The 27,180-nt window shown below is 40.6% G+C and overlaps 2 protein-coding genes across 4 annotated transcripts in view; one reads left to right on the forward strand and one right to left on the reverse strand.

The window, feature by feature from the left end:
* Positions 1–18,298, forward strand: part of scai (suppressor of cancer cell invasion) — a 38,182-nt gene extending 19,884 nt beyond the window's left edge. For 2 of the 3 annotated variants that reach the window (XM_046290417.1, XM_046290418.1), the window contains exons 4-18: positions 5,755–5,850; positions 5,996–6,082; positions 6,782–6,880; positions 7,940–8,036; positions 8,267–8,365; positions 11,204–11,356; positions 11,457–11,558; positions 11,726–11,854; positions 12,107–12,185; positions 12,311–12,410; positions 12,612–12,693; positions 13,348–13,420; positions 13,803–13,976; positions 14,062–14,162; positions 14,280–18,298. In XM_046290417.1, coding sequence (XP_046146373.1) covers positions 5,755–5,850; positions 5,996–6,082; positions 6,782–6,880; positions 7,940–8,036; positions 8,267–8,365; positions 11,204–11,356; positions 11,457–11,558; positions 11,726–11,854; positions 12,107–12,185; positions 12,311–12,410; positions 12,612–12,693; positions 13,348–13,420; positions 13,803–13,976; positions 14,062–14,162; positions 14,280–14,429 — 1,621 coding nt within the window. In that variant the 3' untranslated portion in view covers positions 14,430–18,298. The remainder of the gene's footprint in view (positions 1–5,754; positions 5,851–5,995; positions 6,083–6,781; positions 6,881–7,939; positions 8,037–8,266; positions 8,366–11,203; positions 11,357–11,456; positions 11,559–11,725; positions 11,855–12,106; positions 12,186–12,310; positions 12,411–12,611; positions 12,694–13,347; positions 13,421–13,802; positions 13,977–14,061; positions 14,163–14,279) is intronic. The other variant, XM_046290419.1, reaches the window with a different exon arrangement.
* A 90-nt stretch (positions 18,299–18,388) lies between these two features.
* On the reverse strand, positions 18,389–22,875 carry arpc5la (actin related protein 2/3 complex, subunit 5-like, a). Its single transcript, XM_046290420.1, has 4 exons — positions 22,443–22,875; positions 21,284–21,356; positions 20,678–20,854; positions 18,389–20,033 (listed from the first exon to the last, which is right to left on the reverse strand). Exons 1-4 carry the CDS (start codon positions 22,580–22,582, stop codon positions 19,971–19,973), a joined length of 453 nt encoding a protein of 150 aa, XP_046146376.1. The 5' UTR covers positions 22,583–22,875; the 3' UTR covers positions 18,389–19,970.
* Between the last annotated feature and the right edge of the window lie 4,305 nt (positions 22,876–27,180).

A 27,180-nucleotide genomic window follows, 5' to 3' on the forward strand; every position in this document is an offset into this window, starting at 1 on the left:
TCATTCTTAAATGGAAGAAGTTTGGAACCACCAAGACTCTTCCTAGAGTTGGCTGCCGGCCAAACTGAGCAATCTGGGGAGAAGGGCCTTGGTTATGGAGGTGACCAAGAACCCGATGGTCACTCTGACCGAGCTCTAGAGTTCCTCTGTGGAGATGGGAGAACCTTCCAGAAGGACAACAATCTCTGCAACACTCCACCAATCAGACCTTTATGGTAGAGTGGTCAGACAGAAGCCACTCTTCAGTAAAAGGCACATGACAGCCTGCTTGGAGATTACCAAAAGGAACTTAAGGACTCTCAGATCATGAGAAACATTCTCTGGTCTGATGAAACCAAGATTGAACTCTTTGGCCTGAATGCCAAGCATCACGTCTGGAGGAAACCTGTTACCATCCCTACAGTGAAGCATGGTGGTGGCAGCATCATGCTGTGGGGATCATTTTCAGCCTGCAGGTACTGGGAGACTAGTCAGGATTTAGGGAAAGATGAACGGAGCAAACTAAAGAGAGATCCTTGAAAACCTGCTCCAGAGCGCTCAGGACCGTGGACTGGGGTGATGGTTCACCACCCAACAGGACAATGGCCCTAAGCACACAGCCAAGACAACGCAGGAGTGGCTTCAGGACAGGTCTCAATGTCCATCTCTGGAGAGACATGAAAATAGCTGTGCAGCGACGCTCCCCATCCAACCTGACAGAGCTTGAGGATCTGCAGAGAAGGGAGAAACTCCCCAAATGCAGGTGTGCAAGCTTGTTGTGTCATATCCAAGAAGACTCGAGGCTGTCGAAGGTGCTTCAACAAAGTACTGAGTAAAGGGTCTGAAAAACTTATGTAAATGTAATATTTCACTTTATTAAAAAAATTAATTGCTTACATTTCAAAAATCCAGTTTAGGCTTTGTCATTATAGGGTGTTGTGTGTAGATGCAGGGGGGAAATATTTAAGCAATTTTAGAATAAGGCTGTAATGTAACTGTGGAAAAAGCCAAGTGGTCTGAATACTTTCCGAATTTTGTATGTGTGTGTTATTATTTTGAGCAGATGGTCAGGGGGATGGAACATAATTACAAATCATTTGTAGACTGCAAATTGAATCTAAGCTCAGACAGATTTAATTGCTTAAAACACAGGGTTTCCGTTAGCCGGTAAATGCCAGCTTTTGGCCGAATAAAATAAATGAAAGGCCGATAAATAAAATATTGCTGGCCAAATTGAAAAAAAAAAATATATCCATTGCAAAATAATGCTTTTTTTCATTGATCGAAATACCAGTCGATGTGCTCCAATTTCGAAATCAAATATACTTCATAGGCTAATAAATCCTCAAGCTGCTTGGAAAGTAGTTTTAGTTGTGTGTTTATTGTTACTCATGCAAAAGACTTGACGTCCTCATAAGGGACTTCAGCTAAATGTACCCTGACTGGTGTGGATTCTTTCTCCAAAACAAGAGTAAAAACAGCTTCAAAATCGCACCTTCTTGAGGACAAAATAACGAGGCTAGCTAGTGTTCATCAAGCTTCTCCAAGGAGTTGGACAGTTTAAACTTCCCAACAGCAGCGGCTCACTTTGAGCAGGCCAAGGTCCACTGCAAACGCAAGTCAATTGGATGCAAATGATTGTTTTCGTCAGACCCGGTCCTAGAAGTTCTGCTGCCGTCCTAGGCAAGATCAACATATGCCGCCGTATCATGTATAGTATAAAGATTTGAAATGGATTGCTAGACTTGTATAATGTGTATCATCCGCCACTGGGAGTGTTTCAGTTGAGCTTATTCAGTAGCACCTCGAAACGAAAGATCGTTGACAACTATTCACATCGGAGAGTTGCAATCACTAGGCAGCCAACTGCCTATATTAGAAAAGATACTTGTTGTCAATAAATCACGTTCATGGAGTGCACAAAACATTAGGAACTCTCTTTTTCCATGACACAGATTGACCAGATTAATCCAGGTGAAAACTATGATCCCTTATTTGTTGTCACTTGTTAAATCCACTTCAATCAGTGTAGATGAAGGGGAGGAGACAGGTTATAGAAGGTTTTTTAAGCCTTGACATGGATTGTGTATGTGTACCATTCAGGGGTGAATGGGCAAGACAAAATATTTAAGTGCCTTTGAACGGGGTATGGTAGTATGTGCCAGGCGCACCAGTTTGTGTCAAGAACTGCAACGCTATATATATATATATATCTCACACAAATCATAACCCCACTATAGTTCAAATTACAATAAACATAACATTTATCAGTAGAACTGTACAAAGACTGAGATCATTTCAGCTTTGAAAACAAATGCTTTCATGAATGCATGGCTTGTGCCTCATTTCACAGGAGCGTTGTAAAATACGTTTTCTTTCAATGAACCAGCCTTAACCAATTTTGTTTATTTACATATTGAATTTCATTGTCCAATGTCAGTTATACAATTTCTTAATTTGGTGGCCGTCTAGTGTCCTCATTCCACTGCTGTGATGCTGAATCGCAGCGGGAGTGGGACGGGCTGGCCCTGTCATGGCTAGAAGGGATCAAGCTTTTGTCAAAGTAATGTCAAAAGTAGTTTTTTTTTTTTTTGCATTTTACCTACCCTTTTCTTAACCTTTTAATTTAATCATCCTAATCTGATACGAAAAGTCAAATCTGACATTAATTTGACAAAAGCTGGGGCCCTTCTAGCCACGACCAGCCGGCCCTGGTGCTCCTAGACATCCACGATTAGTTTTTTATTAGGCCTAATCTAAATGTTCATGCCTAGGCTAAATTAAACTAGACGGGCCTAGATTCTATTTTAAAATATCTGCATTATTTATTTATAAAATGTTCATACAAATAGCCTATAGGGGAAGGTCGTTCGCAAATTATATTACGCAAATGTTATATTTTGGAGTTTATGTTTTATTAGTTTAATATCTAGGCAACTTGTTCTTCTAGGCTAAATGTTTTACATTTAACATGATATTCATTTATGATTTATAACAGGGATGAAGACACAACAGTTAATGTTTTGCTTTTCAATAAATTCTCATTTCTATTCTGTTAAAAGGAATTCCAATCTAAATGTGATTTTGAGCACCTTGGTGGACGCCCTAACGCATTAAGCACCTAATGCATATGGATATCCGGTAAAGGAAAATCTTGCGGGTCACGTTGTCAGGCGGCAAATTTTCAGAAACCCTGCTAAAACATAACAATTTCGAACCTTGCTTACATTTGTATACGATCACATTCTCTATATTATGCATGGGAATACTTTGGAACAGAATTCACAATTAAAATCACTTGGTGCTGATTTGCTGGTGTTTAAAAATGCCCCTGTTCCGTGGTATTGGAATAGCTTTATGTAAAGTGAGTAAGAACATTTTAAGTGGATGATTAAATAAATAGCATTTCATTTACTTAAGACCCACCCCTTTTTACACAACGACACCCACATTTGTATTGGTTATCCAGTATCTTATTAGTTTGACCGGAAACAACAGAGCAGGTTTAGCGGATTTCCTTCTCCATCCCTTCACTCTGCTTGGGAATAAGTCTTTTGGGTATTTATCTTGTTCATAGCGATATGGAATTAATGGTGGATGGAATTAGGCTAAGTTGAATTCTGCTTGATTATTTGCCCCATATTCCTGACTTAACAGTCATGCCATTGTTTCCCACCACCAGGAAGGGCATTAGGGTAAGAGATAATCACACGGGGAAAAACTGAGAAATCAGTAGGCCTCAGTGTTGCGTACCAGTATAAAGGAGCACACGTTTTCTTTGTGTCATGGTAACGAATTAATCCTCTATCCATTCTCCTTTGAATATCTTAGGAAGGCAGCCTGTATCGTTTAACACGATGTGTTTTCAAAAAGAAGTGCACACCATACATCTCCCCTTTTGCGTATTTGAGTACAAAGACTAGAGTTTGAAATGTGTTGTTGGTCTGTCTGTTGCGTTTAGTGTATCTGCATTCCATATTCTGTATGCCAGTCTGGGTGAGACATTTGTCAGATGGAGAATTGTGGCAAAAATTATGTTGCAGGGAAGGATTTTGGCTGTGTAGTGTTGACCAGTATCGTATTGGGTGTTTTCAGGCTATGCGTGCGTTTGCTGCTGCACTTTTGCCGCCCCAGCCACCATTGCCCGTTCCTCTCCTCAGTCTCCAGACATGTTGTCATGGCAATGCTTCAATGATAACAACGAGGCCCGGAGCTTCAGCGGGAAATTAGAGGCAAAGTGGCCGACTTGCACCCAAGCTGACAGGCAGACCTCATCCGATTTCATCACGTCCCCACCCTTCTGACTGACTACTGCACGCAGCATAGCCCCCCCACACACACACACACACACACCTCCTCAGGCACAACGTTGGCTATTAGGAAAGCAAAAAATAGCTCAATGTCCAGAGAATGTCTGAGGTAGACCTTCAGAGGGTCTCAACATAGCCTTTCTGCTTTGCTGTTGTGTGAATTAGTTGATTTGACAGCTGAGGTGACCTGGATGTAAGTTTTGCATATGTATACTTCGCTATTAAAAAATGCAGTTACTAAAACTATCTTCCAAAGACAGCACTACTGTTTCATCTGTTGATTTCCCAGCTCATATTTTAGTTCGACCAAATCTCTCTTTGCTTCCCCTATTTTGTTTTACATTTTATTTTTATGAATTGTTATTCAGTTGCATCACAATATATTCAGGTGTAGCTCTGGGACACTGCATCATAATATACTCAGGTGTAGCTCTGGGACACTGCATCATAATATACTCAGGTGTAGCTCTGGGACACTGCATCATAATATACTCAGGTGTAGCTCTGGGACACTGCATCATAATATACTCAGGTGTAGCTCTGGGACACTGCATCATAATATACTCAGGTGTAGCTCTGGGACACTGCATCATAATATACTCAGGTGTAGCTCTGGGACACTGCATCATAATATACTCAGGTGTAGCTCTGGGACACTGCATCATAATATACTCAGGTGTAGCTCTGGGACACTGCATCATAATATACTCAGGTGTAGCTCTGGGACACTGCATCATAATATACTCAGGTGTAGCTCTGGGACACTGCATCATAATATACTCAGGTGTAGCTCTGGGACACTGCATCATAATATACTCAGGTGTAGCTCTGGGACACTGCATCATAATATACTCAGGTGTAGCTCTGGGACACTGCATCATAATATACTCAGGTGTAGCTCTGGGACACTGCATCATAATATACTCAGGTGTAGCTCTGGGACACTGCATCATAATATACTCAGGTGTAGCTCTGGGACACTGCATCATAACATACTCAGGTGTAGCTCTGGGACACTGCATCATAACATACTCAGGTGTAGCTCTGGGACACTGCATCATAACATACTCAGGTGTAGCTCTGGGACACTGCATCATAACATACTCAGGTGTAGCTCTGGGACACTCAGTGGGTAGTGCCTCTGAGGCAGACAGATTTACACTTAGAAATTATAAAATCATTACAAAGCTGTCGCATAGAATTCCCCCAAATACTAAAAACATAATAAAGGTGATATGTGCACACCTGCAAAAAGCGTTAAATGTCATACTTGTAGTAGTAAAGGCCGCCCCCATGGCACTAAGCTCTAATAAAGCGGTGTAATCACATTACAATGTCATCATTTGTTATGTGGTTGAAGGCTGGAAGGTTTCCCTTTCTCCAATCATGAGAGAAGGTGTGAGACTGTTCTACTTGGCTGCATTTTCCTTCTTCTCATTCCTTCTCACCCTCTTGTCTCTTGCAGAGATCTTCCTCAGTACGGACACAAGCAGTGGCAGTCCTACTTTGGCCGCACCTTTGACGTCTACACCAAGCTGTGGAAGTTTCAGCAGCAGCACAGGTCAGCTGGTCACTGACGGCTCCGTTCTCTCTGACACATTTTCCCTGATCAACAACTTTTGAGCCTAGTGGATGAGATGGAGAAATCTGTTGGCTTAAACATTAATTTTAAAATCAGCATTGCTTCCGTTCCTTCTTGGGAGCAGGCAGGTCCTGGACAATCGGTATGGCCTGAAGAGATGGCAGATAGGGGAGGTGGCGTCCAAAATAGGCCAGCTGTACTACCACTACTAGTAAGGTTTCTCCAACTGCATGCGCTCACACACACAGACTGTCACATATCCTTATCATTCATGTCCTGGAACATTTTGTTGGTCTGATCTGTGCTTTAACTCTGGTAACTTGTGTAAAAACAATTCCTGGTTCAAGCAATTGATGGTACTTGATGGAGAGGTTGGTCCAGTATCTAGGATCTAGGAGTGGGCCCGACACTAAATCCGTTATTCGGATGTGCACAAAAAGTGAAATTGGGAAAATAATTCTGAAACATTTAGTATTTGCTGCCATTTGTAGCTATTTAGTTGCTACATGCAGCACTGTTTGTGTGCAATGTAAAAGGTACAATGACTAAAAACAAGAGGAAAATCTTGTCAACTAAAATTACTTACTTTTTTGGGATTAAAACTAATATGTTTGGCATAACCAAATTTTGGAAAGGCTGACTAAAACAAAATTAAAAAACCAGGTGGCAAAATAAATACCTAAGTATCATGTGATCCAATGTGGTGGTGTGAGGTTCGTAGATTATTTTTTTACGATATAAAACCAAGCTGACATGCAGAATTTGTGTTTCCTAAAGTGTTCTTTAAGTGTTTTAAGTTGATCAAATTTATTTTGTTCTTAATACACTTATTCAGGAACTACCAAGGGTACCAGTGTCACACTCAATGCAGAGAGTTCTTGGCACACAATTTCCTCTTTTTGTGTTGTAGTCTTCGTACCTCAGAAACAAGTTACCTGAATGAGGCCTTCTCGTTCTACTCGGCCATCCGTCAGCGGTCCTACTACTATCAGGTCAACAAAGAGGATAGGTGAGTGCCAACGCATGGCATTTTATTGATATTTAAGAAATTATTTTGAGCACTCTGAACATGCCGTCTGGCTTCCATTCAGTTTTGTTCCAGGAGGTAAATGCTAGCCAGAGGCTGCTGTAACATAGCAAAACAACTGAACTATGCACTTTAAAAGCGACCTGGGTCAATTGAATACAGACAAGGTATGGATATACCTTTGTATTTGGCGTGAAGTATCCCTGACTGTCAGACAACTTAACAATAATGCAAAAATACATATGAGTAAAGGGTAGATTATATACTTGCAATTTCTGTGATAAAAAAAATATATTATTTAACCCTCAGCACATTACTTTTTTTCAACATGTTCAAGTGCTTTTGAAGTCTGAACAACTCTTCAACCAATGAGATTTTAGCTAGCAAACTAACGTTGCTAATAACTTAGCTAGCTTGCTAATGTTGACAATGTGGTCAAACTAGCTACATTGTCAAACTAGCTACATGATTAAGGCTGTAAATGGCTTTGTTTCATTACCTTCAGGTTAAAAACGTGTCAACTCGTAGATTCAAATTCTGAGTTTCCCACTTGTTACTCTGACTTGGACCGTCATTCGGCTATATTAGAGTTGGACAGTTGTATTTCCGACAGCACTTGAGTGCACATTTTTATCCACGTAATTATTATCTGTTTGCTGCTGAACCAGGTGAACGTAGTAATGGGTTAGCTGGCTTGCTAACATTATTATATATTTTTTTTAAATGACATTTTTCAAAACCCAGCTAAATGAGCTGGGAAAGGTGGGTGATTTAGCGAGCAACGAGGAGCAACATTCCACATGGGGATAATGATAGAACTTTATTTTTATGATATGATATTTGTTGAAGGTGTTTATGGTAGACTGAGACAAAATACATAATCACAATTAACAAAATTGTTGTGAATGTTCCAACAGCTACATTTATTTGGTGCTGCTGGAACAAAACACATGAACATTTTACTCTGTGTGTGTTTGTGCTTGCCAGGGACATATTGTAACACAACTTTTCTTTCTTCCATTGTCTTCCCCCTCCTGTTAGGCCTGAGTTGGTAGTGAAGAAGCTTCGGTATTATGCCCGCTACATAGTAGTCTGTTTACTTCTGAACAAGATGGACCTAGTGAAGGTGCTGGTCAAGGTAAGACATCTGAAGATTAAACAAACGATTACCAGAGGAAGTTCTCAATCTCATTTGTATATATTTACTTTTTGTGGTATTTTATTATTGGAGTTTAGTATAAAGTGGAGTGCAGAAGTTTCAGCCTGAAAATGTTTAATTTTGTTACTCTTACAAAAATACATATATTTAACTTGCATGCATTAGTGTGCTGTGTATAGTGTGTATAACATTGGTCTACCCTCCTGCAGGAGCTGTCAGAGGAAATCGAGGACTATACACAGCGCTTCAACACAGAAGATCAGTTAGAATGGAATCTTGTCTTACAAGAGGTGGCAGCTTTTGTGGAGGTCAGATTCCAAATCGGTTGTGTGGTTGTATTGATATTGTGCCTTTGAGGTGTGCCTTTTAAAATTTGATTTAGTTCTGTCCTTGAGCTGTTCTTGTCGATTAATGTTCTTTCATGTTTTGTGTGGATCCCCGGAAGAGTAGCTGCTGCTTTCGCAGCGGCTAATGGGGATCCTAATAAATACTAAAGAATAACTTGACTGTAAATAAAGAAACACTGCAGGAGTGTTTTACTCACTAATGATTGGCAGTTAACCCCCTAGAGGAAATTTGCATTTGGCTGCGTCTCAATCCACCTCATCTGTTGATGTCGCCCTTCCGCATATGCGGTAAAGGTAGCAGAGCTAGGGCGGTGTTTGTCAGACCATGAGACATCCCGAAAATCAGTCTACTCACAAAAACGTTGGTAGCGTCCGAACAGTTTGACCTACAAACTTCATGGAAAGATGAGACTAATGAACACGATAGTTCTCCATTTTGCTCCATGACTTCCACAAGTCTCACGTGACTCGTCTGAAGTTGGTACAGCCGATCTGCCAACTTCGGTCTTTAGCGTCCAAACAGTTTGGACTACACTCTATGACCCCTCTGTGGAAAGGCGAGTCTCTCACAGACATGTATATTTCAGTTGTTTTGCACTAGGAAGCTTCCAAGAATAGTCTGAAGATAGCCGGGTACCAGTTTTTAAAAATGAATGAAAATATACATTACCGTTCAAAAGTTTGGGGTCACTTAAAAATGTCCTTGTTTTTGAAAAGCGCTTTTTTTGTGTCCATTTTTAAAATATCAAATTGATCAGAAATACAGTATAGACATTGTTAATGTTCTAAATTACTTATTGTAGTTGGAAACTTTATGGAATATCTACATGGGCGTACAGAGGCACATTATCAGCAACCATCACTCCTGTGTTCCAATGTCACATTGTTAGCTAATCCAAGTTTATAATTTTAAAAGGCTAATTGATCATTAGAAAACCCTTTTGCAATTATGTTAGCACAGTTGAAAGTGTTGTTCTGATTAAAGAAGCAATACAACTGTCCTCCTTTAGACTAGTTGAGAATCTGGAGCATCAGCATTTGTGGGTTCGATTACAGGCTCAACATGGCCAGAAACAAAGAACTTTCTTCTGAAACTTGTCAGTCTATTCTTGTTCTGAGAAATGAAGGTTATTCCATGTGAGAAATTGCTGAGAACCTGAAGATATCGTACAACGCTGTGTACTACTCCCTTCACAGAACCAGAATAGAAAGAGGAGTGGGAGGCCCCGGTGCACAACTGAGCAAGAGGACAAGTACATTAGAGTGTCTAGTTTGAGAAATAGACACCTCACAAGTTCTCAACTGGCAGTTTCATTAAATAGTATCTGCAAAACACCAGTCTCAACGTCAACAGTGAAGAGGCGACTCCCGGATGCTGGCCTAGGCAGAGTTCCTCTGTCCAGTGTCTGTGTTCTTTTGCCTATCTTAATCTTATTTTTATTGGCCAGAATCAACTAGTCCAAAGAAGGACAGTTTTATTGCTTCTATAATGAGCACAACACTTTACTGCTGTGCTAACATAATTGCAAAAGGGTTTTCTGTTGATGAATTAGCCTTTTTAAAATTATAAACTTGGATTATCTAACACAACATGCCATTGGAACACAGGAGTGATGGTTGCTGATAATGGGCCTCTGTACACCCATGTAGATATTCCATAAGGTTTCCAGCTACAATAGTAATTTACAACGTTAACAATGTACAGTGTATTTCTGATCAATTTGATTATATTTTAATGGACCAAAAATGTCTAAGTGACCCCAAACTTTTTTGAATGGTAGTGTATATGGAGAAACTAGTTCAGTGTCTAAAATAAGGGGTTGTCAAAAAAGTAAGAGTCCTGATCTTTTGTATATCTCTCCGATACAGGACAGACACTTCAGAACAAACTAGATTTTTGTTGGGGACTATCTGTTATTCCATGAAGCTGTTATGCATTGCTATGGGCTAATATTAAGCTTTACCTTATGGAGTTCTGAAATTTCAAATCAAACCGCTAAATGATCCTTGGTATGACCATATGTTCACTTAGTAGAACCCCCACGTACGTAGACTCTTAAAGATTTGAAAGGGATACTTCGGGATTTTGGCAATGAAGCCCTTCATCTACTTTCCCAGAGTCAGATGAAAAACTCATGGGTAACATTTTTATGTCTACATCCAGTATGAAGGTAGTTAGCCAATGCTAACTAGCGTGTATGTTATCGGTTTCCCTAGACTTCCAATCATTGCGCTAACACTAGTTAGCAACTTCCTTTAAACTGGATGCAGAGACATAAAAATGGTATCCACGAGTTCATCTGACTCTGGGGAAGTAGAGTAAGAGCTTCACTGCCAAAATTACCCTTTTAATGGACATTCTATATGATATTTCATAAAGATTCTCAGAGTAACCTTTTGCAGTCTTGAGAGAAATGATCAGCTTTGAGGATGGGTTTGGCTTATGTCGTTATAAGCAAAGGTTTAGATTTTTAACGATATTGGTATGAACGTACTGTATCCCGTCACGATCTCTTGATTACTTGTATCTTTCTGTGCCTACTGCCAATTTCCTACTACAAAAGGGGGAAATGTCATAACTTATGAATGAAAGATATATCAACACTTAAAAGGAGGCTTCCACAAGTCTTACTGAAGTACTGTAATTGAATTCAGGATTATGGGGTTGAAATTATCATTGTATATTTATGTCAAGCTGATATTTTGTGTGAAAGATTTTACATACCACAAAAGTGTTACTAGAATGGTGTGCACAATGGAGTTGAAGTGAAGCTATGAATGTTTTGTTTCTGTGAGCAGGCAGACCCAGTGGTGGTGCTGAACGATGAAAATACTGTGGTCTTCACATCCAATCGGCTACAGGAGGGGGGCGTGCCTCAGTTGGAACAGGGAATGGTAGTTGGCCAGCTTACCCTGGCAGATGCACTAATCATTGGAAACTGCAACAACCAGGTGTGTGAACACAGATTCCAGTCTAAAGTGCAGCTCTAAAACAACCTCTTGACCAGTCTGGGGACCCACATTCTAAACTATAATAATTTGTGTTTGTCAGGTCAAATTCAGTGAGCTAACCATCGATATGTTCCGCATACTCCAAGCTTTGGAGCGGGAACCAGTCAACCTGGCTACTACAACTTCTAAACCTGGAACATTGGTGAGGGGAATACTGGAAATGCATCTTACACTGTGTTGTGGGCAACAACATAGACAGAATATTGCAAATGTAAAAGTCTCGAATGTGATATGGGAGAAAGGCAGCGCCGGAAACCCTACATGAAACCTGTCCTGTAAACAGCTGCTTACTCCGTTTTTCCTTCACAGGCCCTTACCCCATGTCTTCCTTCACAGGAACCCAGCGAGAAGCCAGCCAAGAGAGAGAACCCTCACAAGTACCTGCTGTACAAGCCAACGTTCAGCCAGCTCTACACCTTCTTGTCTGCCTCCTTTAAGGTCAGTCTCCAACTGTCTTCACTTGTCACCTGTGAAAAAGACCTGATTGCGTGACGGTTAACAAAATGTCATGACCGCCACAGTCCTAGTCCTACCCAATGAAAACGCTGAACAGAAAGAAATCTACATCCTGTTCTAGAGTACATCCTAATGGAATCCCATCAGAATTGTATAAAATATCAATAAAATGTATATTTTAATACATTAATGATTTTTGGATGGTATTGGCTGATTTTAGGTGTTGTTTTGTAGGAGTTGCCAGCGAACAGTGTGCTGCTCGTCTATCTTTCAGCTACTGGAGTCTTCCCTACCGGACGCTTGGATTATGAGGGTACACCCCCTTAAATTCTGTAAACCCACACACACTCACTAGTTCATACACTGGTCACGTTCTTGCAGCAGGAGCTGAAATTCATCTGATAATGTATTCAAAAAAATTGATTGATTTTCTATCAGGACCATATGACTTTGGAGGAGTTCTCACCAACACAAACCGTGATGTGGTGAACGGGGAGACTGTACAGAAAAGGAACCAAGCCCAAAAAGAGATGCACTGGTAAGGAACAGGCTCTGGCAATCCACTGTCCTCTGTGTTTTTTGCAGACATGAGATGCATGTACAGTATTGGTGTTTAAAAAGTTACATAGAACTTCTTGCACAGCCCACTTGATTTATTAACACACTCTACAATATTCGCCCAAATTGTTTGTAATGTGTGTGTGTACATGCAATTACTGTTGACTCCTGTATGCCTTAGCCTTCACCCTGGGGACTTGTTCCCTTTCACCCGGAAGCCTCTTTTTGTCATTGTGGACTCTTCCAACAGCACAGCCTATAAGGTTGGTGAGAATTACATTAATCACAATTACACCTTTTTTGGGTTAAGAGAAGGTGATGATAACTTTGAGGTGCTTTTCATACATTGCTAAAACACTCAACTTAAATTGATTGATTGTAGTTCCCTGGATTTTCATCATTATTTTACTGAACAACAATATAAACGCAATAATTTCAACGTTTTTACTGAGTTACAGTTCATGAGTGGCGCAGCATCGCAGTGCTAGAGGTGTCACTGGTTTGATTCCAGGCTTGTATCACAACCGGCAGTGATTCGGAGTCCCATAGGGTGGCGCTCAATTGGGCTTGGTCGGGGTAGGCCGTCATTGTAAATAAGAATTTGTTCGTAACTCACTTAATTAATAATGAAATAAAAAAATATTAGGAAATAAGTAAATTGAAATAAAATCATTAGGCCCTAATCTATGGATTTCATGTGACTGGGCAGGGGTGCAGTCATGGGTGGGCCTTGGAGCCAGGCCCAGCCAATCCCCACAAAAGTGCTTTATTGCAGACAGAAATACTCCTCACTACCCCCCCCCCCCCCCCCTCCAATTTTAAGATGCATTTAAGGAAAAGTGGACTATTCCTTTTGGGAATTCAGTCTGGCGTGATTCTTACTAACGCTAATGTTAATGCCTTGTATCTCCATGTAGAATTTCACCAATCTCTTTGGTCAGCCGCTGGTGTGCCTGCTATCTCCCACAGTCTATCCAAAGAGCATGCAAGGTTAGTTTGTCACTATTATTATAGTTTCTACGCCTCTGTACTCCTCTTAATTAGCGTGTTACAGGCAACCGTCAATTACTTTCAATGTTGAAGTCGGCAATTACACTATGCCATACTCTTTAACTATTCTAGAAAATAGCTCTTAGAGCTTGTCAGTTAATTCTCAAATGCGTTGGCCTATTGACACCAGCCATTGTACTCATTTAGGGCGTTTTATGTGGCTGATTATTTTCCATTGGATTCTGCAATTATTTGAATTCATTTTATTGATTGATTTAGAAATGTGTGGGCAGAATAAGCCACGTAAGATGAGACATTGTTTTTGTGTGTGTTCTGAGAAACTGTTCTGTGAATGTCTCTCAAACTGGTCTCCTTCTCTCAGACCAGTCTCAGCGCGGCAGCCTCTTCACACTCTTCCTGTACTGCCCCCTTCTGGCCTTCTTGTCAGTGTGTGGCCTGAGCAGCCTGCGCCAAGGATTGTGGGAGAAGGCCGAGGAGTTTCTACACAAGGTGTACCGTGACATCGGCCAGATGATTACACGCTCACAAACTATAGGTATGTTTTGTGTTTTTTGGAGAGAAAAAAAAAAGATTTTAAGTGCAAATATCACAACCATAATGGTGGAATCTCTCCTTCACAGACCAAGCCTTTCTACAGTTCTACGGTGATGAGTTCCTCCGATTGTTACTGATCCGCTTTGTGTTTTGCTCGGCTACACTGAGACTGCACAAGCTCTTCCGGGTAAATCAGTTTTATTGTGCCCTTGGTACTGAGTTACATCTCCCATAGTTATTCATTGTAGTTACGGTAATTAGGGGGTCAAATGTAATGTCCCTTCTCTCTGTCTGCCTTTTGCAGGAGTCCAGGAGCTTCCCGGAATCGTACCCTCAGCTACCCAAACAGGACACGGTGGAGAGCAGCCTCCTGCAGAAGCACGTTCTGGAGCTGGCCGCCATGTTGGATGTGCGCAGCCTCTTTTGGGACGGAACGCTGGACGTGAACTACTAACCTTCAGCTGCCCAGCTAGTCACCACAACTATACAAACACAGACCACCGCTATACACATTCGCACAAGGGAGAGTCCTCATCTTTGAGGTAATTAAGTTACTGGTTGAACACACTGCAATAGTGTCTGTTTCTTTTTAACCCAAGATCCCCTTATTTCCCCTATCGGCTATACTTATTTTAAGTACATTCATACAGCTACTTGTGGAAGTCAACTATGTACAATGCAAACATGAACAAGTTACCTAGCTACTTATATCCACATGAGCTGAGCATGTACTACCGTGTTGTTACTATAAAAAAAAAAGCACTCAAATGAACACATGGTGCAGCTATTTTAGTCTGAGGGTGGCAGGAGGACACGTGAAGCTATCGATGGCTTTAACACTTAAAAAGACAGAAAATAAATTAACATAGTTTTACAACAGCACTGCCTGCAATGGGTTCTAGATGGATGCTTCCAACTATCTGAACTGCAAATGAACTTCAATGCAAGCTGTAGGGTCGTCTCCTCTTCTGTGCATGGGTAGATGTGTTGGCAAAGTTTACTGGATGTAGGGTTTAGAGTTAGACTAACCTCCATATTTGTTTACCCAAATAGATCTGCTGGTTTTAACACATCTAATTCTAATGTAATTGCCTGGAAGTTGCTTTTTTTTGTTTAGTTTCAGTAGTCTGTTCTGTAAAACTGAGGCCTGGATGGGAAAAGTAACAGAGTGCCTGCCTATGCAGACACTCATGAACAGTTTAGCCCTGTTCAGAAACGACCACTTTCTCCTACCCTCTAGGCACCAGTTCTGACCCGTTTATAGATACCAGCTCCTAACATCTAGGTACTAACACACGGAGGTGGTGTCAGTGGCTTTGAATGATCTGCAAACATATCCGCTCATTTAGTGCAGTGACTGAGCAAGCGGGAGGTCGCTAATCTATTTTCACTGTCTATTACTCCTTGTATCAGAGCAAGTTTTCGGACTGGGTTTACCGCGGGTATATGTGTAAGCACCCTGCAGGTACACAGCTGCCCAGCCCCTCACTGGCCAATCAAAATAGATAAATAGACACATCTCTCCCAATCTTCTGCTTTTTCAAAGAAATCACTTGAGGAACCAGGGTAACACTCCTTCTGGGGTGGATCTTTTAAAAGATTTCGCTTTGACCTTGATTGGCAGCATATCATTGGCTGCATATCTTTTGAGACATTGTAGGGATGGAAAAGGCCTCTATGCTGTAGCCTATAAGTTCTGGGGGTTGCATCCCATGGCAATTATAGTCTTACGTATTCTCTACTTAACCCTCTTTCTCCAGACCAGTTCTTTCAGACCAGTGGGGATTAAGGAAATTAGGTAAAGGGGGTAGATTCTGAGATTCACCCCTCCTGATTCAACAACTATTGGTTTCTGGAAATGTAGGACTTTGAGAGGCCCTGTGTCATTCATTATAACTAAGCCCCCATAATGGCATTCCTCTGTCTTAGGCATGATGGTTTACTGGAGAGCTCATGCTGCTGTTTCTCTTTCTTTGCATGTCTTATCAGTATTCTTGTCCATAGAGTTTACTCTGTCGAGTTCATGTTAGTCTGTTTGCAGGTCAGTTCCAGCGTTAGCCGTCTAGTGAGTGCCCTGCATGGCAGCAAGCGTCATCTAATTTCCTTATATTGATGGGGGCTTGAAGCAATGGAACCGGGTAGTGCTGAAACTGACTCCTGGCAACCATTTTTAAGTACGTGTGTGGTGATGAACAAAAATAGCCAAATCATTTTGTTTTTTGTATTTACTGAGAGAGAAAAAATGAATTTCAAAAGTAAGAAATCACAATTTTAAATGTATATTTATGTTTAATTGAAAATAACAGTATGTGATACAGAGAGATGTTTGGTCTTTAGTACGTATGTTGAATTGTTAATTGTAGAAGCTGTGAAAAATATATGCAGTTGGCACAGCAATTTTAATGAATGAACTGCACATTGTTCCCCCCAACCCCCCCATCAGTTGTTTTGGTCAAATTCAGCCAGCATACATTCCAAGGACATGGAGAGAGTCGGGGAAACTGACACGGTTCTCCCCATTGAAACAAACAAAAGTGGACCATTTCAACATGGGAAATACTACTCCCCATGGCAATTATAATCATATTTTGTTTATTTGTTGACAATGATAATATGATTAATAATGATGATAAAACAATAGTAGCCTTGCACTTTACTGTATTGAATTATGACCTAATCTTATTTGTCGTGCTGTCAGTATAAAGGCATGCCAGAGAACGTCCAATCCATTATTCCCTATGCCACCCCACGATCATTGTAATACACATTTAGATATTTGATGTTTTTGTCAATGACAATGGACAAGAACACTGTCCATATTTTTTTGTAAAAACCTTAATTGTTGTGATATATGATGTTATCTGTGTTATTTCATTAGAGCATGCATGTCTGTCCATGTTTGGGATGGCAGCACAGGGCATGATCATCCAGATCACACAAGACTAGCATCCTAGCTCACTGGGAAGCACAAGCTAGTGCAACGAGCTACACTACCGTAGCTCATCTTCTCTTCACTTAGGGGACCCACTTTCATAGAAATGTATATCTACAAAGCCTCTGGACTGTTTCATTCAAACTGCCTTTTGGTTTTATCCAGTTTCTTTTGTTCAAGCACATCATGACCGTGGCGTCACAGTCCAATTTTTAATTGCCACCATTTTTATGGACCACTCCAATTTCCATAAGAGTTATCACTGCCAAAACAAGTTGACTGATGAGCTTTCAGGGGAAGGCCATGAAGAATTACTGTCCAGTTGAGCATATCACCCATGTTTTCTTGGACTATCCTTGATTCATGAATTTACAAACATGACGAAGTCCTCAAGGGAAGAGGAAAAGACGGAGCACCCATACTTAACTAAACCTGATTCAAAAAGGTTGACTCATTGTGACCGTGTCATATCATACACTGTGAATTGTATGCAGTAAAACCATTTTGGGACATGTTTTCCTGCTTTGTCTTTGGGCCTTTGTTTACAGCCCGTTGTAATCTCGTGGTGACTTTACTCTCCTCCATGTAGTGTGTTATTGTGCATTGTAGTTAGGAGCAAGAGGGGAACAAAAAGCACTCATATTCTTATAGAAAAGTGTCAAAGCTTCCTGTGCAAACTGAAGTGAAGCTGCCCCTTTACCGTGTATCCCCAACCCAAAATAGGTCTTACTAGTGAGGATAATAGTACAGTATATGTAAAGTACATATGATATTTATGCATAATGACAAAGCCCTAGACACCATTTATTTATGTTATAATACTTGTAAATTGTGACAGGATGTGTCTGACCTCTTTCCCCTGTTGGCATGTAGTTGAAGCCCCTAATAGGGTGAAATGTTGAGAAACAAAGGAATGTCCATTCTATAAATTACGTATCTATTATTTGAAAGTCATGTCAATTCTGTGCAATACATTTCTATCTGCAATGCTTTGAACGTTTCGCACCATTTGGATAAACCCTAGATGAGTAACACAATGATATGGAACAAAACTATATTTAAGTATGAACATTAATTTCTTGGGCCTAAATCTAAAATGTTACTTTGAGAGTAAGGGTGTTCTTTCTACCGGTTCCTACTGTTGTGGGAGGGAACGATTTCAAAGTGATATATTGGTCGGAATACTCTTTCTTTATAAGTTAAGGGTTTCTAGAGATGCTAGTTAAACATTATTTGGCATTCTTTGTTTATATCCTTTAAACGGTTCTGTCCCATTTGTTGCCAATTATATTTGATGTTAAGTATGAAGGAAAAATAAGTTGACCAAAACATGCAAGCTTTTTTGAATGCTTTAAAGAAAATTAAAAGTTTGACTGTTTTGTTTTAATTTGTGTGAGATGTATTGTCTTTATTGAATAATCTATTGTTTAAAATGTATTTTATATAGGTGATTGCTTTGACTCCTCAAAAGAAAAGACCTGTTACAAAAGCATCACTCAAACATTTATTTCACACAATCAACAATACAGTAGGCATAGGCAAGATATCAAGAGATGCCTTTGGACTGAAGACATTAACAATGTGGAAAATGCCCCTGAATGAATTTAGACACCACTCCAATTTTAAGATTTTTTTCTAACCAAAACCAATGTCCCTCACTTATTAGCATGCTATCAAATGGGGAAAAGTCTTCACTGTGTTACAATGGTCCCTTTTTGATGGTCTTCAGTTGTTGCTGAAAGCATAATTAAGTAATCTGATTTATCGACATGTTGTAGACGTCAGTGATGGTTGTATGAAGATAATTTACCTGTTATGTCTATTACAATTAGACACCTAGCTTGTGGGGGCATTGGTTCATTCTCTGGGTGGCTGTAAGGTGTACTTGTTTAAAACCCTGTATGAAGAGATGCCACTTGGAGCTTAACTTTCATAGCTACTTAACCAGAAATGTTCTAGGGTTCTATTCAATCCATATCGCGGAAGTTCAGTGTGATTTAAAGGCAATGTTCCCGCGTCAGCGGAGACTACATTCATGGTAAAGGCTGCATGTCGGCTCAATTGAAAATGACCTTTACTGCCGCCAACACTGCTTTACCTTTTTAAAATATAAATTCAACCTTGCCTCCTGATAGGTCCAGACTTTTTAAATTGATAGTTCACAAATGCACATATACCCTAGCCCCTCCCTACTGGTTTCCACTTTACCTTCCGCTAGACCAAAATCGGAATCCTCACAGCTCTAAGTGCATATGATAGGGTTACTGAAGACTCCTTTGTGCTTGCATAGCTAATCCTATTAAAAACAAAATATACTATTTGGATGTGTTTCTCTGGAACTAGTTTGTAGATTCACACGTACCATTGTGTTCAATCTGAACAGGAATACAGGTTCCACAGCCAAATTCACCTGCAGACTAGAGGGCAAATGACAAGGACACTTGTTCCCAGTTAATATGATCCATGAGTTTTATTGCAGCAGGCACTTTACAATGAAATCCCCCACCCACCAATTAATTGAATTCAAAGAATCTGTCTCTTTATATTAAATGTACTTATGTCTGTACAAAACTGACAATGAAAAACGTAAATCTAAATATTCAACACTGTGAGCCAAAGGACATACTCGCAAGCTCACACAACACACACACAGGTATAAAGGTACCGTTGGTACCAAGTAACAGTTGATGCACAGCCTTTTACCTGCCATGTTCATGTCATTAGGGAAACTATTTTCCTTCCCCCACCCTCAAAGAAACAGGCTGATACTTATGAATATTAGAAAGAAATGCAATGGCGAAAGAACGACAAACTCGTGATTAGGTAAAAATGATAATCCTATACATGAACAAATATCAATTTCCTTAGTTACAGCTAAGTATTTTCTAACAGAAAATAATGTTCCCTTTGTTTTTTTTTGTCTTTAACTTATGTAGTGTAAGGGTTTTTATTCTCAGGAAGAAATGTATTGTGGTAATAAGCTACTTTCCCTTATACAGAAGGCAGTCAATCCTCTTGTCAGTGGTCATGCAGGAGATGCTCCATGTGATAAAGCACGTCCCCTCAAACTGTCTTTCGGGCAGTCAGAACTCTTACGATCGACCCTAAGCCCCCAACTGCGAAAGCCTGAGTGAAAAAAACGAGGGGAAGAGACAAATGAACAAATATCATACACACATGATAAATTAGGTCAGGGATGGGCAACTTTGATGGGGGTGGGTGTCACATCTGAATTCATGAGGGGCCACAGTTACTTGTGGGTGTGCATACCCCCCCACCCCCATCACATTGTGAGAAACTTTTTAGCAGCCCCCCTCTTGACAGCTGAGAGAAAATGTTGCCGTTTTAAAGCCAGTTTGCCGGAGAGACAATTTAGCAAATTTATAACAAGTTTCATGCAATTCAAATATTGTAATGGGGCGAAGGGGAAAATGTGCTGTTTTATAGCTAATTTTCTGCAATTCTACACATTTTGCTATACAGTGGAGAGAAATGTTTACTGTTTTTAATATATCTGAGTGAGACTGACTAACAAAATCAATTGGGGCTCCCCGGGCCACTAATTCAACCAAGATGGCTAGCCGCTAGACCAATCCAAAGACGTTTTGCTGATTGAGTGACAAACTGCTGATGCACAACTAAACCTCAAAATTGCACTTAGAGTATTATACTATTACAAGTTGCCCCCCTTCCTTTAAAAAAATGGTGGCACCAGTTACCCATCCCTGTATTAGGTGGCTTAGAGTTTAAAGTTCAGACAGCTTTCACACCTTTTCGTGCCACTGTAGGAGAATGGCACTGCTATTGTCAGAGGGCTTCTCAAAGCCTCTATATATGTACTTCATAAGCAGGTCCACCCCGCTTCTGTCTAGCGACTTGACAGCTGGCTCGATTTCACTGGACTTGAATGACGTCAACACTCTCAGCACTATTGCCAGAGCCCTTTCCTGAAAGACAGAGCAAGACAGCGAGAGAAAAGGGAGAGAGCATGTTAAAGTTATTTACAACTGCAGATTGCCACGAGAGAGGCAACATTTTATGGATACTTGCTAAACCTCTCCTGCCATGTTATGGATGCCACATTGCTTGCTTAGCGAGTACCACTTCCACCTGATTCGGCTCATGCCTGGCTTGAACTCGAGACTGCCCTACTTGACAACATTCCAATGGTTTGAGCCACAAGGAAAAGTACCAATTGGATGGCTCCATCCGCAACATTTCAAGCTAGCTGTGGAGTGAGCTTATGGTATGTTCTTAACTTAACTCTGTAATACTAGTATTCTAGACCAATGCCAATATTGACAAAATGAGCTTCCCACAAAGTTACATGATGCAAGAGTACAATTTCAGATTTGATGGACATCTTGGCCCATTACCTTTATTGCTGGATTCTTAGTGTTGACAGGAGGGTTCCGGAGAGCAATGTGAAAAGCTGTCATCATGTCACCTGTGCACTACAGTCGGTTAAGGAATTTAATACTTCCTATTGCCATATCCTAAATAGGTTTAAGGGGCAGGAACACAATGCATCTCCACAAGCAAATGTTTTTCCACCAACAAACAGACCGATATCAGGGAGGGTTTTGATGGCAGCATCCAATGTGAGATCTCTTTCCTGAGGGCACACAGTGTGTGGTGAAATCTGAATGTATTGCACTGTTTTTTAAATGATATAAACTGCCTTAATGTTGCTGTACCCCTGGAAGAATAGCTGCTGTCTTGGCAGCTAATGGGGATCCATAATAAAATACAAATACCTTATGCTGCATTTACACAGCCAGCTCAATTATTATATTTTTCCTGAAATTGGTCTTTCGTCAGATCTTTTTCAGAGCTGATCTGATTGGTCAAAAGATCAGAGTTGGGCTGCCTTTGTAAAACGCAGGCATAGAGGTGTCCGATCACACACAGCCAGTTCCATCTCACCTGACCAGACCAAACATATTCCCTTCAAATGGAGCAGGATGACGCAGAGCGATGGATAGCTATACCACTAGACAAGGTGGTGGGGGAGGGTATATATATTTAAGCAAATCCTGACCTGAATGCGTCTCACTCGAAATAAGGCCCTTATTAAACGGGGCCGTGTTGACCCTACTGACACTGATACTCCTGCCTCACCCAAATCAAATGGCTCAGTGATTCCCCCATCGATACTAGAGCAACTGCTTGTACTTTGCATGCTAGTTATAGCCAACTATGTTTAGACGTAACTACCTAGCTAACAAAAAGTTAGGACATCCAAGAGTCTCGGGTTTAGATAGCTCTGGAGGGCGCCCTGCTCTGGACCAGAGTTAAGGACGGTTCAGCCAGGGATAGCCTCCGTTGGCTAGTTAGCAAACAACCTAAAACGACACATTTACACAACATCAACTAAGTTAACTTGCAAGATACATTTGTCAGTACGAACACAAAAATCAGCTGTTGAACATTTCGGTTTTTGAATTAAAAACAAAATCGCCGACGTTATCTGATAGCTAAATGTGCTAGCTTGCTAGTTAACACGGGGGGCATGCGCATGAACGTAAAGGATATTGTCTGATGAGGTTGTCTATCTCTGCGCCGTCGGGTCCTTGATTGTCGACAGCCTCATCGTGATCATCCACGAATTTGTTCTCATCAAATTCATCTATGTCGAGTTTCCTGAATCGCGACGAAAGAGTGTTTTTCGCCATCGGAGCCACTTCGCTGGAGGAAACAGTAGCTAGCAAGCCAGCGAGCTAGTCCTCCACGGCGCTGTTGAGTTGATGCGAGCGTAGTACAGTGTACTTGCCCTGTCGGTGCTATTGCTAGCAACCACAGTCTACGCAAATGTGACAATCTAACGGTGTTTTGATTGTAATTTATCTGCCAGTGTTACACAATCGTTACTTTTCAACCAAATATCTAGCTAACTAGTTTGACACGCGATATTGTTGTTGTCAGAATCATTTTCACCTACGTGAAGCCAGCAGCATAAACTGTCACTTCCGGGTCAAATGAGAAAAATCCTTCACAATAAGTGTGCTGCCCTGAAACCAAATCAAATTGTATTGGCACATACACATGGTTAGCAGATGTTAATGCGAATGTAGCGAAAAGCTTGCTTTGGAGTTCCGACCATGCAGTAATATCTAACAAGTAATCTAACAATTTCACAACAACCTAACAATTTCACAACAACCTAGACAATTATTGAAAATAAAATATAAATGCCAAAAAAAGCAGTACGGTTTACAGTACATCACTGTCATTATATATTATTCTAGTTATCAAACTCAATTACATTTGTAAAAAAACGATGTGATTTTTTTTGTTTCAGTCCATTGGCCTTTCTGCCGCTTATATTCCTCTCATAGAGAATGATAGAGGCCTCTAGTGTCCAAAAGACTATGTTATCAAGTGTAACGGAAGTGAAACGGCAAGCTTAATTAGCGGTGGTGCACGCTAAATAGCGTTTCAATCAGTGACGTCACTTGCTCTGAGACCTTGAAGTAGTGGTTCCCCTTGCTCTGCAAGGGCTGTGGCTTTTGTGGAGCGATGGGTAACGATGCTTCGAGGGTGACTGTTGTTGATGTGTGCAGAGGGTCCCTGGTTCACGCCCGGGTATGGGTGAGGGGACGGTCTAAAGTTATACAGCAGCTCCATTGAGGGCTTCCACCATTTTAATGTAGTCAGCTGGGTGGGACGAAAGGCGTCCGAAGGCTTCCCAGCCAAAACCATTTGGGAGAGTTTGAGACTATTTTGAGGAAGTGTATACTGACTACGGCGTCTCAAAATGGACAAACAGTACTATTGCCGCTTTTTCTCATTTTTCAAGCGACGCTCTTTTAAGGCAGTATGCGAGCACACTCGTTCGGTTCGGCTTGCCGAGTTTGGCTAGGCGCCAGTTGACCTGAAGCATGCTGACACCTTTACAACTTAATTGGCGGATCCCTCCTGGTGACCATGTTAGAGTCTTGTCCAACGGGGTCATCGGGAGGGATCAGCCAATCGTGAAGAAGAAAATGTACCACTTCAAAATGGAGATTGTCTCAACGGCGCTGCCTATCCTGTCACAGAAGCTACAGTATAGTAGCACAGATACAAAGATGAATCCTCTATTTATCTCTATGATTCCTGTAGTTCAATGGATGCTTTTGCTCTGGTTGGCTGTGAAGTTGAGGGATGGGGCTGTTGGGAAAATGTAGCATAAATTACCACTCTCAAATTCATATATTGCATTTTGAGATCAACTACATTAGTCTGACTGACAATGTAGTTGACAATTTAACAAAATTTAACTGAAAATGTTTAGTTAAATTCTTCAAGAACCAATATTAGAGGAGCCACGTGTAACCTCATGTTTGAGGGGATACATCTGAGCAAGGTGCTGTGTAGATTCACTAATGTTCACATGATGAGTTGAGGTGCAAAACTATTTTTTTATAAACTGGGGGATTCGAGCACTGAATACTAATTGGCTGAAAGCCATGGTATATCAGACAGTGTACTATGACAAAAAGTACTATTTAGTGTTCTAATTACATTGGTAACCAGTTTATAATATAATAAGGCACTTCGGGCATTTTGGTATACGGCCAATATACCATGGCTAAGGGCTGTATCCGTGTTGCGTCGTGCATAAGAACAGCCCTTAGCCATAGTATATTGGCCATATACTACCCCCCCTCTTATTGCATAAATATATCAGAGATTTGTCGCAGATTTTTCTCATTCGGTGGGGTTTTGCGACAGATGACATCATTTAATGGTGTATTGCCACCTCCAACTGGACAGGGGTGAAACATTTGTCAAAGAAAGGTAATTTCATTAGAGGGAAGGGATAAATAACATCAATCCACATAAACTACAAAAAATGATAAAAAATATATATATAAAAAAATATACACATATATATATATATATATATATATATATATATATATATATATATATATATATATATATATATATATATATATATATATATAGTACCAGTCAAAGTTTGGACACACCTACTCATTCAAGGGTTTTCCTTTATTTTTACTATTTTCTAGATTGTAGAATATAAGTGAAGACATCAAACCCTATGAAATAACACAAATGGAATCATGTAGTAACCAAAAAAGTGTAAAACAAATCTAAATCTATTTTATATTTTAGAATCTTCAAAGTAGCCACCTTTTGCCTTGATGACAGCTTTGCACGCTCTTGGCATTCTCTCAAACAGCTTCATGAGGAATACTTTTCCAACTGTCTTGAAGGAGTTCCCACATATGCTGAGCACTTGTTGTGGCTGCTTTTCCTTCACTCTGCAGTCCAACTCATCCCAAACCATCTCAAATGGGTTGATGTCTGGTGATCGTGGAAGCCAGGTCATCTGATGAAGCACTACATCACTCTCCTTCTTGGTCAAATAGCCCTTACACAGCCTGGAGGTGTGTTTTGGGTCATTGTCCTGTTGAAAAACAAATGATAGTCCCACTAAGTGCAAACCAGATGGGATGGCATGTTGCTGCAGAATGCTGTGGTAGCCATGCTGGTTAAGTGTGCCTTCAATTCTTAAAATATCACAGACAGTGTCACCAGTAAAGCACCTCCTCCATGCTTCACGGTGGGATCCACACATGCAGAGATCACCCATTCACCTACTCTGCGTCTCACAAAGACATCTCACGTCTCAAATTTGGATTTCCACCGGTCTAATGTCCATTGCTCGTGTTTCTTGGCCCAAGCAAGTCTCTTCTTCTTATTGGTGTCCTTTAGTAGTGGTTTCTTTGCAGCAATTCGACCACGAGGGCCTGATTCACGCAGTCTCCTCTGAACAGTTGATGTTGAGATGTGTCTGTTACTTGAACTCTGTGAAGCATTTATCTGGGCTGCAATTTCTGAGGCTGGCGACTCTAATAAACTTATCCTCTGCAGCAGAGGTAACTCTGGGTCTTCCTTTCATGTGGCGTTCTTCATGAGAGCCAGTTTCATCGTAACGCTTGATGCTTTTTGTAACTGCACTTGAAGAAACTAAAAGTTCTTAAAACTTTCTGGATTGACTGACCTTCATGTCTTAAAGTAATGATGGACTGTCATTTCTCTTTGCTTATTTGAGCTGTTCTTGCCATAATATGGACTTGGTCTTTTACCAAATAGGGCTATCTTCTGTATACCACTCCTACCTTGTCACAACACAACTGATTGGCTCAAACACATTAAGAAGGAAAGAAATTCCACAAATGAACATTTAATAAGTCGCTCTGGATAAGAGCATCTGCTAAATGACTTAAATGTAAATGTAAATGTAACAAGGCACACCTATTAATTGAAACACATTCCAGGTGACTACCTCATGAAGCTGGTTGAGAGAATGCCAAGAGTGTGCAAAGAATAATCTAAAGTAGATTTTGATTAGTTTTACACTTTTTTGGTTACTGCATGATTCCATATGTGTTATTTCATAGTAGTGATGTCTTCACTATTATTCTGCATTGTAGAAAATAGTAAAAATAAAGAAAAACCCTTGAATGAGTAGATGTGTCCAAACTTTTGACCGGTATTGCATATATATACATGTATGTGATCCCACTCTCTGAGGAACTACCTGGATTACTTACAATTCAAGCTATTTAGCAGATGCTCTTATGCAGAGTGATTTACAGTAGTGAGCCCATCCATTTTCATACATTTCTTTCATACTGAACCCCCATGGCAATCAAACCCACAACCCTGGTGTTGCAAGCACCATACTCTACCAACTGAGCCACACTGTCTAGTGTCATCCCCACTCTCTGAGGATTCAGAGCCTAAGCAGGGTATTTAAGTTTTCAAATTACGTATTCCCACTCCTTCAGTCATTTGAAAACTTAAACACACTTGCAATCAGTGTGACTCAGTTGGTAGAGCATGGCGCTTGCAACGCCAGGGTTGTGGGTTCGATTGCCACGGGGTCTCAGTATGAAAGAAATGTATGGACTCACTACTGTAAATCACACAAGATAATTGACTTGCTAAATAACTTGAAACGTAAGTAATCAAGGTAGCTCCTCAGATGTGAGATCTTTTAATCCCAGAAATATTTCAGGTACAGAAACAATGATGTAGATCTTTCTTGACTTCTTTTCAACTTGTGCAGTGCTGTTTCACACGATCGCTATAGAAGACACAAAGTCCACTTTCTTCACATTAAGAATATCTGGGTCCTGCTGGTTATTCACTTCAAGAGACCTTCAGAGATAATCTTTCTACCCTTTTGATAGCCTCCTCATAGGGAAACTCTCTCAACTGCTCTGATTTTGGCAAAACCAGTCTCTTTCAACCT

The sequence above is a fragment of the Oncorhynchus gorbuscha genome, linkage group LG11 (genome assembly GCF_021184085.1).
Source record: "Oncorhynchus gorbuscha isolate QuinsamMale2020 ecotype Even-year linkage group LG11, OgorEven_v1.0, whole genome shotgun sequence".
In the NCBI taxonomy this organism is placed as follows: Eukaryota; Metazoa; Chordata; class Actinopteri; order Salmoniformes; family Salmonidae; genus Oncorhynchus; species Oncorhynchus gorbuscha.

What these genes read in the sequence shown, in the direction of transcription:
- arpc5la (XM_046290420.1), bottom strand. Translation starts at nt 22,582, where the DNA reads ATGGCGAAAAACACTCTTTCGTCGCGATTCAGGAAACTCGACATAGAT. An exon ending in ATAGACAACCTCATCAGACA is followed by an intron (nt 21,357 to 22,442) that starts ATATCCTTTACG and finishes ACTGTAGTGCAC; the next exon opens with AGGTGACATGATGACAGCTT. An exon ending in TCCTACAGTGGCACGAAAAG is followed by an intron (nt 20,034 to 20,677) that starts GTGTGAAAGCTG and finishes TTTTTCACTCAG; the next exon opens with GCTTTCGCAGTTGGGGGCTT.